General features: G+C 52.9%; 1 protein-coding gene across 1 annotated transcript; it reads left to right on the top strand.

Moving 5' to 3' along the window:
• The first annotated feature begins 24 nt into the window (after nucleotides 1-24).
• Nucleotides 25-10,908, top strand: RBPJL (recombination signal binding protein for immunoglobulin kappa J region like). The gene is made up of 11 exons (XM_081257189.1): nucleotides 25-214; nucleotides 1,048-1,173; nucleotides 2,366-2,436; nucleotides 2,606-2,721; nucleotides 2,991-3,165; nucleotides 5,386-5,523; nucleotides 5,929-6,038; nucleotides 6,318-6,470; nucleotides 7,439-7,594; nucleotides 7,727-7,830; nucleotides 7,941-10,908. Exons 1-11 carry the CDS (start codon nucleotides 42-44, stop codon nucleotides 8,212-8,214), a joined length of 1,596 nt encoding a protein of 531 aa, XP_081113315.1. The 5' UTR covers nucleotides 25-41; the 3' UTR covers nucleotides 8,215-10,908.
• Nucleotides 10,909-13,846: the final 2,938 nt, after the last annotated feature.

Below are 13,846 nucleotides of genomic sequence, written 5' to 3'. Positions count from 1 at the left end.
CTACAGTTGGAGGCTGGGCGGCTACGCTCTCCGCAGCTGGAATGCGTTGGAAGCCTCCGAGGCCCTTCCCCGGGGAGAGCCCCAAGGGGCGGAGCGGGGCCTGGCTCGGCCGCCGGCTGTTTGGCTCCGCTTCCGAGGGCGCGGCCCTGTTCTTATCCCCCGCTGTCCCCTCCAGGGGTGGGGAGAGGTCCCGCACTCCGATCCTGCGAAGAGGGTAAAGGGTTCAGATGGACAGCCTCAGGGTTCATTGCTCTTCCCAGGTCCCACCTGGTAGTCCCTCAAATTCCGCCATCACCGACGCCTTTCCACGGTCTCTGCAATTACTTAGGTCTTGGGTCCATCACCCTCACCCATCAAAACTCCCAGGCAGAGACGCCACCAGGCCCCTAGGCTCTAACTGGCCCACTCCACAGGGCCGATGGAGGCCCTGTAATCAGGAGAAGGAAAGCTAAGACAGCAACAGGCGCCTTCTCTTGGGAGAAAGGGGGCTGAGAGTGTTGCTTTAACCTGGAAAAGATGAAAATATTCCCCCGGATCCCGGGCACACCGTTTGGGGGCCCGTCCATTTTCCCAGGCATCCGCAGGTAGGCAGGAGAACACTCTGGTCCAGGGGTCCAGCAAAAGCTCCCCCCCATCTCGACTGCACCGAGGTGGGTCCCCCCAGGGTGCAGGGAAGCCAGGCGCCCTCACAAACTCTGCCTCCATCACAAGACCGGCACAAGCGGGGCCTTTGTGCCTCTGGGGCCTCTCCCCAGTACTCCAGGCTGCAATGGGCATGGAGCCAGACCTGCGGAATGGCGCCTGGGTGGTCCCGGGTGGGCTCCAGGCAGACCTCAGTGAGCACCACGCAACCCAAATATTTAGCCCAGAGCTTGCACCCAAGTCCCCTCCCTTGCCTAAGGCTTCTTCTCTTTGACCCCCTAGGGGGCAGACCTAGAAAGGTCCCTTCCTCCCATTCATTGCATTCCACCTGCCCCCTTCGGGCGCTATGCCACCTCGCCCCTTGACGCTCCCTGCTGCGGGCGGCCGGTCTGTCCCCACTCCCAGGTCACCCCCAGAGCCCGCCGCGGTCCTGAGGGAAGGTGTGCGCCAGTGCCTACAGCAACAGTGCGAGCAGACGGTGCGGATCCTGCACGCCAAGGTGGCCCAGAAATCATATGGAAATGAGAAGCGGTAGGTCCCTCAGTGGCCCTCCAAGGTCCCTGCGACCCGACCTTTTGCCCTATGTGCCCCTCCCTTTTTAGTGTCTTTTAGAACCTGGAGAGGACTCAGGGCTCAGCTATTGGCCAATCAGGGGCCTTTTCCTTCAGCCACCATCAGCCCTCACTTTGGTTTATAGCAGAACCTCCCTGTGAATCTCTAGTCCCCATTCACTCACTCATTCACCCATTCATTCATTCCTTCATTCCACAACTACCTACTGAGTGCTTATCATGTGTCAGGCTCTCTGGCACTGCTGGGCACCGGGCATACAGTTGAACAAGACAGCTATGGTCCCTGCCCTCCTGGCATCTTCACTCTAGTGTGGGAGAGACAGACAATAAACTCCTCACAAATCAGTAAACAAGAGGCTTCCAGATTGTGATGAGAGCTAGAAGGGACACAGAACGAGGTAAGGTGATAGAAACTGAGGAGGGGGCATGTACTTTAGCTAGCAAGGTCAAGGTGGTAGAAAGACCCTTTAAGGAGGTGACATCTGAACTAAGACTTGAATGTGAAAATGGAGCCAGACATGAGAAGATCACGGGGAAGCGTGTTCCAATTAGAAGGAACAGAAAACACAAAGACCTTGACACAGTACTAGCTTGGCCTGCTCCAGGACAAAAGAAGTCAGAGTGGCTGGGATTAGAGAAAGAGGTGGGCATTGCAGGAAGTAAAGTTGGAGATGTAAGCAGGGGCCAGATCATGTGAGGACTTTGAATTTAAACCACTGGAGGATTTTAAGAAGATGAGTAACATACTCTAAAAAAAAATTTTTTTAAACACATCTGGCTGCTGTGTGAAATACAGGTTGAAGCGGGTAGGAGTGGAAGCAGAGAGACCAGTTGGAAGGCTGATGCAGAGGTCCAGGCAAAAAGTAATGGCAGTAGGGACTAAGGTGGAGGTGGTGAGAAGTCAGTGGATTCTGGATATGTTTTAAAGGTAGTGGATAGGACTTACGGATGGATTGAATGAGGAATGTGAAAGAAAGAAAGATTCGAGTGTTAATGGGGTTCACAGTCATGGAGAAGCCTGGAGAGAGCGGTGAGAAAGGTGTGTGGGGGGGGAATCAAGGATTCTGTCGAGTCTTTGCTACCTTTGAGACGCCTACAGGACAGTCAAGTGGAGATGGATACACGAGTCCAGCGCTTACATGTCTCCGCAGGTTCTTCTGCCCCCCACCCTGTGTCTACCTCGCAGGTCCCGGATGGAGGGTGAAGCCAGTGCAGGGCCAAGGTGAGGGCGGACTCCAGGGATGCCGGGCGCCTCCCTCTGTAAGGGGACCCTCAGTAGGGCTCGGGAGCGGGGCGGTTCTCAGTCGCAGTCTCAACGCGCCCTCTGGCGGCGAGAACTGAGCTTGCCTGGCACTTGAGTCCTTCCAGACCCCGCTCGCGTCCCTTTCCAGCCCACCAGGCAGGGGAGACCGGGCCCATCGTCTGCGGTTACATGGGACTGGACGGCGCGTCCGGCAGCGCTGCCGAGACGCAGAAGTTGAATTTCGAAGAGCAGCCGGACTCCAGGGTGAGAGCGCATGGGAAGGGGGTTCGATTCTTGCTCCCATCCTTGCCTCTCTCTTTGGTGCAGGGGGGCTCGTTTACTCCCCTGCAGAAGCCAAAAGATAGGTGGGGATGCCGAGAGACCGGGGTTCTGCCTTGAGAGTGAGCCCAAGAGCTTGGACGTGCAGCTTCATGTCACGTCCGACGGGGCGGACGTCAGATAACTGGGGAAAGTCAGTTCATCCAGGGACTGAGGGCTGGGGTGAGACAACCCCATCTCCGCCAACCCTGTAGGAATTCGGTTGCGCCAAGACCCTGTACATCTCGGACGCAGACAAGAGGAAGCACTTCCGGCTGGTGCTGCGGCTAGTGCTCCGAGGGGGGCGGGAGCTGGGCACTTTCCACAGCCGCCTCATCAAGGTCATCTCCAAGCCCTCGCAGAAGAAGCAGTCGCTGAAAAACACCGACCGTGAGCGGGGTGGAGCCTGGCCGCTGGGCGGGGCGGGGAGGTGCCCCTGGTCTGGAAGCTGCTAGGTTTGGGAGGGGGGAGGGGGAGATGCCTGGATTGTAGGGGTGGGGTCAGAGTGGGAGAGGTGGAGTTTGAGTCGGAAGGGGGCGGGGTCTGGGTAAGTAGGTGTGGCTTAGGTCGGGGAACGGGAGAAGTTGGAGAGGCAAGAGCAGAGGAAAGGAGACAAAGGCCGACTTCAGGTTGGGGGGTCCCCAAAATGGCCGTCAGGTGCTGAGCTAAAGATAGATTAAAAGTGATAATGAGGGCTTCCCTGGTGGCGCAGTGGTTGAGAGTCCACCTGCCGATGCCACGGACACGGGTTCGTGCCCCGGTCTGGGAAGATCCCATATGCCGCGGAGCGGCTGGGCCCGTGAGCCATGGCCACTGAGCCTGCGTGTCCGGAGCCTGTGCTCCGCAACGGGAGAGGCCACAACAGTGAGAGGCCCGCGTACTGCAAAAAAAAAAAAAAAAAAAAAAAAGGGATAATGAAAAGGCAGGGGAAATTCAGTTAAAAATATTTATCCAGTGCCTGATGTATATGCAAGTATCTGTTCTGGAGGAACGGACAGCCTAGCAGAGGAGAGAGACACACAAAGCTGATCAAAGAGACAGTTTGAGATGAGTACTGCCCTGGATGCCAAGTGACAAATCCCAGGGCTGATGGCTTTGAAAATACGAGTAAACAAAGCCTGAATGACAATGACAACATCACTGCTACCCTCGCTGGAAGATGGAAGGGAGAAGTAGGTGATGGGGGACTTTCTTGGCAGGTATATACATACATCACCCTGTTTGATGCTCATCCTTGTAAGGTGAGTCGTAGATGAGGAAAATGAGGTTTGGAACATTCATCCATTCATTTAAGAAATATCTGGGCCTGGGACTTCCCTGACGGTCCAGTGGTTAAAACTCTGTGCTTCCACTGCAGGGCACGTGGGTACAATCCCTGGTCAGGGAACTAAGATCCCACATGCCATGCAGCGTGGCCAGAAAAGAAAGGAAGAAAGAAAGAAAGAGAGAGAGACAGAGAGGGAGGAAGGAAGGAAGGAGGAAAAGAAATATTTGGGCCTGTCACCTTACAGGTGACTTGCCTAAGTTTGCCCAGCTAGAAAATGGCCCACCCAGGGTTTGAACTTGAGTCAATGTGACTGTGAAGCCCAGCTCCCACCCCTACACCTTACTGTCTGTTAAAAACCTTGAAAAATGTCTCAGATCCAGGCAGTGCTCTGGCTGGCCCCTGGTGTCAGGAAAGGGCCAGGGAGGGGTAAAGTGGTATAGTGTGATGGCTTTGAGTGCAGATTCTGGAGCCAGGCAGCCTGGGTTTCAATCCTGGCTCTGCCACTGGCTAGCTGTGTGATCTAGAGGGAGTTGTTCTCTTGAGTAGAGACAATATTATCTACCTCAGAGGGTTGTTAAGAGAAGCAAAAGGACTAACACATTTTAAGCATTTAAAACAGTACCTGAAACACAATATGCATTAGCTGTCATCATTATGCAATGGATAGGAACTTGGGTTAAGTATACATTGCGCACCAACAGTATGCCTAGCACTGTGAGGCAAGAGAGGGAGATGACCCAGTGCTTTCTCCCCAGGTGGTCAAAATCCAATTAGAAAACAAAGTGGCTGCTCTGAGCCTGTGTTAAAAGGCTGGAAGAGATCAACGTCAAGCCCTAGAAATATGCTGCTGTTTCACACCACGCAGCCTTTGCTTATGCATCCCCCTGAGCAACTCCTACCTACTTCATGCTTCCCAGCTGAGAGTATAACCTCCTCCAGGAAGCCCTCCTTAACCCAGCCAGCCCTCACTATATCATATTGAAATTTTATGTTTATTTCCTGTCTCCCCTCTGAGACTGTGAACTCCTCTAGAGCAAAACTGGGTCTAATTCACCCTTTGGCACCCAGTACCCAGCACAGTGCCAGCCACCAAGTAGGCACTCAGTAACTACTTGATAAAATTCTATTTATTGAACTGAAGGATGCCCAGGCAGCAAAAAGAACCAGACAAAGGTACAGAAGCAGGATTACAGCAGGTGCTAGATAAATAGCGGTGACATATGAATGCCCAGTGTGTCTGGGAATTTGAGCCAGACAGGCTCAGGGGACAGAGGATGGGAACTTACCTGGCAAGTCCAAGGGACCAAGCGAGGCAGGGGCACTGATTCCACCTCCCCTCACAGTGTGCATATCCTCGGGCTCAAAGGTCTCCCTCTTCAACCGCCTGCGCTCCCAGACGATCTCCACGCGCTACCTCTCTGTGGAGGATGGGGACTTCGTGGCCAGCGCACGCCAGTGGGCTGCCTTCACTCTCCACCTGGGTAATCCCACCAGCAGGCCTGGGGCTGGGCACTTCACACGCATTCCCTTTTTAAATCTTCATCACAACTCCTCAAGGAAAGTAAAATTTGCCCCATAGAACAGAGGCTCAGAAACACAAAAAGACTTGCCAAAGGTCCCCATGAGTTGGTGACTGATCCAAGCTATTCAGACTCCAGTGTCCAGCCCCTTCCCTCAACTCAGCCCCCACCCCAGGGGGCAGACATTCGCAAGGATGGCCACAAATGACATCTCCAGGCTGAGAATCTTCAGCCTGAGCTGCCTTCCTGTGTGCCAACCTTGCCCATAAGACCCATGTGCAATGTGAGGTGGAGCCAGAGGCAAGAAGGGTGGGATTTGGAGCAGAAGCTTGGGACCCCTGAAACCCTCCTTCTTTTTACTCCCAGCTGATGAACACTGTTCCCAGGGAGACTTCCCGCCTCGAGAGGGCTATGTCCACTACGGCTCCCTGGTGCAGCTGATCTGCACAGTCACGGGCATCACACTACCTCCAATGGTATGGGAAGGAAAGACACAGCTGGAGGGGTCCCCCCAGATCCACACAGAAGGTGTGACCCACAAGTGCAGCGCTGGAGAGTGAGAGCCCAAAGCGTGATGACACCTCTCCTCACTTGGGATACTCAGTGCTTTGTGGGGCTGCATGGAGGTCGAGCGCTGGCGTGGGGGGAATATGCCAGTGTCCTGCCTGGCTATCGAAGTAGCAGAAAGAGAGAAGGGAAGCCTGTGGGCACCCAGGCAACTTGCTGCCACGTTTCCTCCCACCCTTTTGCTGTAGATCATCCGCAAAGTAGCTAAACAGTGTGCACTCCTCGACGTGGATGAGCCCATCTCCCAGCTGCACAAGTGTGCATTCCAGTTCCCAGGTGGTCCTCCAGGAGGGGGTGGCACCTACTTATGTCTCACCACAGAGAAGGTGGTGCAGTTTCAGGTGAGAAGCAGAGAACATCAGCACCAAGGCGTCCCAGAAAGTCAGAATGCAGAGAACGTAGAATGTAAGGTCACCATCAGCATCATGGCTACTACTTACTGAGCAATACTGCCTCCTGTGGAATGTTAGAAACGTAGACTATCGGGACAGAATCAGAGAATGTAGAAAAAATAGTGATAATGGTGTTGAGCGATACTCCTTCCCAAAGGATATTAAAGTCATAGAATGTTGTGATATAAAATTGTAGAATAGGGCTTCCCTGGTGGCGCAGTGGTTGAGAGTCCGCCTGCCGATGCAGGGGACGTGGGTTCATGCCCCGGTCTGGGAGGATCCCACATGCCGCGGAGCGGCTGGGCCCGTGAGCCATGGCCAATGAGCCTGTGCGTCCGGAGCCTGTGCTCCACAACGGGAAAGGCCGCAACAGTGGGAGGCGCGCGTACCGCAAAAAAACAAAAACAAAATTGTAGAATGTAAATTAAAATAATAATTAGTAATAGTATTGAGTATTATTGAGCAAAGACTATTAGAATCGTAGAATGTTAAGACAGAATTGTGGAAAATTACTATTATTATCATAGTAATAATATATTACTATAAATATAAATAAACTATTATACTATCATAAGAGAGAAAACCATAACATGTAGAAAATGACATTATTATTGAGCAATAATCCCTCCCAAAGAATTTGTAAATTTTGGAATGTTAGGGCACAGAATTGCACAATGTTTCAAAAAATGGAATTCTAGAATTCTAAGAAAATACACCTTTAGAAACCAGCTAGTCCAGCGAGCTGATTTAACTCTAAAGAGAGAACTTAAGGGTTTTGTCCAAGCTCACACGGCAGGTAAACCGCAGAGCCGGGGACCGGAACGCTAGGAACGCGGAAGCCTCTGCACCGCGCTGGATGGACGCTCTGACAGCCACCATCCGCGGTTTCTGCCCCATCCCCTCGGCTCTCCCCCCAGGCCTCCCCCTGCCCCAAGGAGGCGAACAAGGCTCTGCTCAACGACAGCTCTTGCTGGACCATCATCGGCACCGAGTCAGTGGAATTCTCCTTCAGCACCAGCCTGGCGTGTACCCGGGAGCCTGTCACTCCGGTGCCCCTCATCAGCACCCTCGAGGTGAATCGGGCGCTGGGGGGCGCTGGCGGGCGTGGATACCGACTGCGCTGGAGGGTGGGAGTGCAGGTGAGGGAGGGCTGCGGGCTCTCGGCCACCGCTTCGCTCACACCCCCTGGTCTCACCCTCCCCCAGCTGAGTGGCGGGGGCGATGTGGCAACACTGGAGCTCCACGGTGAAAACCTCCACGCGGGGCTCAAGGTTTGGTTCGGGGAAGTGGAGGCCGAAACCATGTACAGGTATGAGGAGGGGGGACTCCCATGGGTCCCAGGGAACGGAGCAGGTTAGGGGTGGGGGCGTGCATGCCATCAGTATCACTGCAGCCCTAACCTCGATGCCCCACCCCCAGGAGCCCGCGGTCCCTGGTGTGCGTGGTACCAGACGTAGCCGCCTTCGGCAGCGACTGGCGCTGGCTGCGCACACCCATCACCGTGCCCGTGAGCCTCGTGCGTGCCGACGGCCTCTTCTACCCCAGCGCCTTCTCCTTCACCTACACCCCCGAGTACAGCGTGCGGTCCGGCCCTCCGGGCGCCTCCGCGCCCGCCGCTGACGCCGATGCGCTCCTGGAGAGCATCCATCACGAGTTTACACGCACCAACTTCCACCTCTTCATCCAGACGTAGGAGGCGCGGCCTGGACGCTGGGCCTGACCCCCGGCCGGTTTTCTGGGGCCTGGGCCCTGCCCTCTGCCCCTGTGCTGCGGAAGTGAAGGCTGCAGCCCGAGCAGCAGAAGCCTCTCGCCCTAGAAACCCGTCCCTGTGGGTCTAACACGGGTCACTCACTCGTCCTTTTCCAGCTAGGAAGACACGACCTGAGTGACGCTCCCTTTGTGTCCAGTCAGGAGTGTGGCTTTCCCTGTCTTTGTTTCTGGTTCACTCTCTAAATCAATCACACACTCCCTCTCCCTCAGTAACTTTGTAAATCTCTCTTATTTGTGCATCCCTATCCCTCCATCTTTGTCTTTCTCCATCTCTCTATGTGTCTTGCATACAGTTTCACACACTCTGAAAAGTGTGTGAAATTCCAAGCCTAGAGCATTTCCCCTCCCCGCAGCTGTGTCGCCCCTAGAAGAGGAAATCCGTAGTTTTACACATCCGGGCAAGGGGCAATGGGCTCCTGAGGCATGGCCTGCTTGCCCTGATGCACCAGGTCTTACGTGGAACACTGGATCCCACTCAGAGCACTGAGTCCCTTCTGGAGCATGGGGGCCCTGCCCTGGAGTACTGGGTTTCACCCTGCAATACAAAGCCCTAACCCTCCTTATTCTTCCTATGGCTGGAGCCAGGCACAGTAGCCATGCGGCTGTTTGGTGGTCACAATTTTGGTGGCTGGTTAGGTCCCTGGTGTGGTGGTCAGGTCTTGCCATCTTAACTGTCTACCCAGGCATTTCTCTCACAGGCCCAGTAAAATGCAGTCCTGAGGGTCAGAGATTGCTCTGCTGTACTAGCATCAACTCCTATCCGAGGCAGACTCTGATCTGTGTGACCCGTCTCCACACAGAGGGAGGCGCCCCAGTGTACTTCGCCCCCCATACACACAGAGGAAAGGACCACACGTGCAATGGAGCACATAGCTTACATTTGTGACCCTTTCTGGAGGAGGAATGGGGATTCAGAAGCAGCCAGCATCCCTGAGTCCCTGTCCCTGCCCTGGGGACCACCTGTTGCCTCTGGGGATAAGTTACCCTACTAACGATCCCTCCACCTCAAGCAAAGTTGCACCCCAGGCCCAGGGGCAACCACAGGACACAAAACAAAACTTTCCGAGGACAACTCCAGGCAGAACTCCTGGGATCGACTGGGCGATAAGCCAGCCAAGAAAGTAGCTTCTTTGCTTGGAGCCCAGAGACCAAATCAAAATTCATCCCTGCCCAGCCTTCCCACCCTCTGCCAAGTCCACGCTCTACAGGGAGGGTCCTGGCTCGGGCTGTTGGAACAATGAGACAGATCTCAGAGGTGCCAGCTACTTGTACCAGCCCCTGGGGGTGCTGAATGGGAAGAACTGGTCTGAAATGTGGGTTGAGAGCTCTCACCCCTCTGGGTCTTCCTTTAAACTCTAAGTTCATTTCCTGTGACACTCTCCCTTAGAACATGGAAACCCCAGTGAAAAAGAAGAAGCTGACATTTCCCAAGGGGGCGAAATGGGCTTTGCGCTTAGGCTCCCCAAAGTCTTGGCTAAGTTCTGTCCTCTGCCATCAGCAAGCTGAAACCCATGATGATGGGAAAAGAGAAGCTTGTTCAAAGCCTGGCATGGCCCCTGAGAGTGGATCCTGGCTGAGGAACGCAGAGAGCAAATTGATAGGAAATGTCCTCGATGTGAGTGCCTGCCCTAGGAGAGTTTGAGCTCGCTGCCCCGTGATGCTGTTGAAGCAGGAAGCCACTTGTAAAGAGGCTAAGAGGAGCTTCATAGCACATCACACGGGGAGTTAGGGCTCAAGGGCCTTTCCAGCCCTGCCCTCAAGAACTTCCTCTACCACTCCACAAGGCAGGAGTCCTAGAAGCCAAGGACCTAGGTTGGCCTGAAAGCCCAGGCCCAGCCATGCAGCTCTGTCTTTTTTTTGCACTCCCCTCAGGGCACCCCAGGACACTTGGTTCCACCTACGCACCCACCTGAAAGTCTGTGGCCTCAGAGCTCCAACCCTGGCCTGTCTTCTGAGTTCCAGCTGCTGGACTGTCCTTGGACGTCTTCCCTGCCGCGAGCCTGAATCCACCTAACAGCAAACTCCCCTCTCTCTCCCCCTCCCTTTGCTAGAATAGGTTTCTTCCTCTGCTCCACTGCTGCCCTGTTCTCCAAACTCAGCTCACAGAGTAACTTCTTCAAGATTTCCACAAGGCAAGACTGGCTACATAATTTGTAGGACCCAGGGCAAAATGAAAATATATGGCCCCTTGTTCAAAAATTATTAAGAATTTCAAGACAGCGATAGCAGAGCATGAAATCAAGGCAGGGCACAGGGCCTTGTGTGACTGCCAAGGTCATAAGCCCACGAAGCTGGCCCTGGCCCCAGGCTTTCCACCTCTTTTTCCCATAGAATCCCACTGGGACCATGTACTGCCCACCTTGGATCAAAGGGCTTTATATATGCGTCAATTGTCCCGTCTAGACTGTGACCTTCCTATGGAAAGGAGCTCATTCTGGTGTGTCTTAGGAGGTGCATTACAACGCCTTGAACACTGAGTCGGCGCTCAATAAATACCAAATTGCATGGCATTGCATTGGCAGGTATTTGGATTTTGCAAGTGCAAAGTGAAACCAGCAGATGGCACTGTTCTCCTCTCAAGAATTGAGTTTTTTTGGTTTTGTTTGGTTTTGTTTTTGCGGTGCGCGAGCCTCTCACTGCTGTGGCCTCTCCCATTGCGGAGCACAGGCTCCGGACGCGCAGGCTCAGCGACCATGGCTCACGGGCCCAGCCGCTCCGCGGCATGTGGGATCCTCCCGGACCGGGGCACGAACCCGTGTTCCCTGCATCGGCAGGCGGACTCTCAACCACTGCGCCACCAGGGAAGCCCTGAATCCTATACTTTTAATGCTAAGTCTGGGGCTCTTGGGATTCTTTTAGCTTTCTACTTAATACTCTTAATTCCCTGGTACGTGTAGGTAGAATGTGTGTGTTACAAGGGGCGGGGGGTGGGGGGATGGGGTAGGGTACATAGTGTACTCTCACTATGAATAAGGTCAAAATCTCCGTTCCAAAAATCTCCCAATTTACCAGCTCTCATGCTGCCTGAGACCCCACTGGGAAAAAGCTAATCTTCCGGTTTAAGCATTGACCTTTGGGTTTCTCTCTCTGTTCTGTTTCTTTTCAGTTGTTTCCTCAAGTAGAAAGTCATTATATAACCAGTGTGGGTAAAGTTCTCAGACCCCTCCTCCCTGAGGAGGATGCTGACAGCTGTGGGCACAGACCGTGAAGATGGCAAGGGAGAGAGGAATTAGCTTTAAGGGGAACGAAACCAGTAAGATGATATATACTAAGTTTTGCAACTGTCAGCCATGACCATATTCACCCAAAAAGGCCCCCCCAGGCAGACCTGGCTCTGTTCCAGACTCCGAGGGACAAAGGCAAGCCGGGCAGCGGTGCTACAATAATGATTTCTGTGGTTAAGTGGTAAACACCTGTTACGGCTGGCTGTTCGCCTCCTGGGGGGACGGGAGGGGCAGGTAAAGTTCAGGGATGGGGGCGGGGGGTAAGGCAGATCCTTGTGACCAAGTTCTCTATGGACTCACTCTGGTTATAGGGCATCGAAGTGGGCCTCACTTTGCCAAGCTCATCCCCAAGCCCCCATCTGGTTCTAAGCATCCTCCTCCCGACCCTGGCTGGGGTCCATAAGTACACCAAGAGCACCTCATCCAGGGTGGGAGTATCCTGGGCTCGGCTGGTTGTGTCCAGGTATATACATATACAGACAGTCCCCAACTTACCATGGTTCAAATTACGATCTTTTCACTCTGCGATGGTGCAAAAGCAATACGTGTTCAGTAGAAACCGTATTTTGAATTTGGATATTTTTCCGGGCTGGCAAGATGCAGTCAGATTTTCTCTCCGGATGCTGGGCAGCGGCAATGAACCTCAGTTCCCAGTCAGCCACGTGATCGAGAGGGTGAACGGCTGATACACTGACAACCATTCTGTTTCTCACTTTCAATACAGTATCAATAAATTACATGAGAGATTCAACACTTTATTATAAAATAGACTTTGTGTTAGATGAGTTTGCCCAACTGTAGGCTAATAGAAGTGTTCTCAGTACATTTAAGTTGGGCTAGGCTAAGCTAGGATGTTTGGTAGGTTAGGTGGATTAAATGCATTTTCAACTTATGATATTTTCAACTTAAAATATTTTCAATGTATGATGGGTTTATCGGGACATAGCCTCATTGTAAGTCGAGAAAGTATATACCTACACTATATGTATATACATAAATTCCCTTCTCCTCACACTAATGACTCGTATGTATTTTCAGAGAAGTCACCTTAAAATGAAGGAATGCAGAGCTAACAGTGACATTTCAGATGACAGCCAAGCTGTATGTACTAGGTGGGTGAGTTTGTCTAGTTCAAGGCACTTAACCTCTCTCTGCCTCAGCTTCCTCTTCCGTAAATGGGGAAAATAGGACTGGTTTCATAAGATGTCATGAAGAATAAGATAATACATGGGAAGTACGTTCAACAGTGGCCCAGAGTTAACCACTTTATATGGGCTAGTTGCTGCCATTGTTACTCCAGAGGCACTTTTAGAGACGATCCAAACACTGCAATTTTCCTCCAACAGATGAGGAATCTGATGGCCCAGAGGAGGCAAGTGACCTTCCTGTATTCGTGTTCCATGTTACCTAACTAATTACCACAAACATAGCAGGTTGAAACAACATGGCTTACTGTCCCACAGTTTCCATGGGTCAGGAGTCCACACACGGTTTGGCTGGGTCTTCTGATGAGGGGCTCCCAAGGCTGTCATCAAGGTGTCAGCCAGGGCTGCAGTCTCTCCGAGGCACAGGGCCCTCTTCCAAGCTCACATGGTTGTTGGCAAAATCCATGTCCTTGTAGCTGCAGAACTCAATGGCAGCTTGCTTCTTCAGGGCCAACAGGAGGGCATCACTCTCATCAGGAAGGTCCCAGACCCTCTTATACATATCTTCAGCTGATTAAGCCTGGCCCACCCAGGATAATCTCCCTTTTTACTAACTCAAAAACCAACTACTTCAGGACCTTAATGACATCTGCAAAATCCTTTCACCTGTGCTACCCAATGTGCCCTTACCATGGGGGTGACATCCATCATATTTAGAGGTCCTGCCCATACTCAAGGGGAGGGAATAGACAGGTTGTGTACTCCAGGGGGCAGAAATCTTTGGGGCCATCTTGGAATTCTGACCATCCCACTCCCCAAAACCACATAGCAAATTATTGGCAAGGGGGAATCCATTTGGCCTGTAGGCCTCCCTCTGCCCCAGGAAGGAACTGCCCCATACAGGGGTCAGTGCTCCTGGTGCTTCAGAAGATTGGCAGGATCATGAACAAAACTGGCCCAGTATTGTCCAAAACCACTTTGCATCCCCTGCCCGATTCTCAGAAATAATATTATACCAAGCTCCACTCAGAGTTAGCATTCCACATAAATTAACCCCTGGCCAGAGTTGACCAGCAGTGGTGCTGTAAGAACCAGCCTTTAAGGTGGCTTCTGACGAGTCTTGCCTCCTGGTATTCCTGCCCTTCTGTAGTTGCCTCTCACAATGAATAGGGTTGACCCCTTTGAT

This window comes from Mesoplodon bidens (assembly GCF_964165515.1).
Source record: "Mesoplodon bidens genome assembly, chromosome: 15".
NCBI classification, from domain to species: Eukaryota; Metazoa; Chordata; class Mammalia; order Artiodactyla; family Ziphiidae; genus Mesoplodon; species Mesoplodon bidens.
Note: the sequence above shows the minus strand (reverse complement) of the source record. Positions and strands in the feature narration are given on the sequence as shown.

What these genes read in the sequence shown, in the direction of transcription:
- RBPJL (XM_081257189.1), top strand. Translation starts at nt 42, where the DNA reads ATGCGTTGGAAGCCTCCGAGGCCCTTCCCCGGGGAGAGCCCCAAGGGG. An exon ending in TCATATGGAAATGAGAAGCG is followed by an intron (nt 1,174 to 2,365) that starts GTAGGTCCCTCA and finishes ATGTCTCCGCAG; the next exon opens with GTTCTTCTGCCCCCCACCCT. An exon ending in CCCTCATCAGCACCCTCGAG is followed by an intron (nt 7,595 to 7,726) that starts GTGAATCGGGCG and finishes ACCCTCCCCCAG; the next exon opens with CTGAGTGGCGGGGGCGATGT.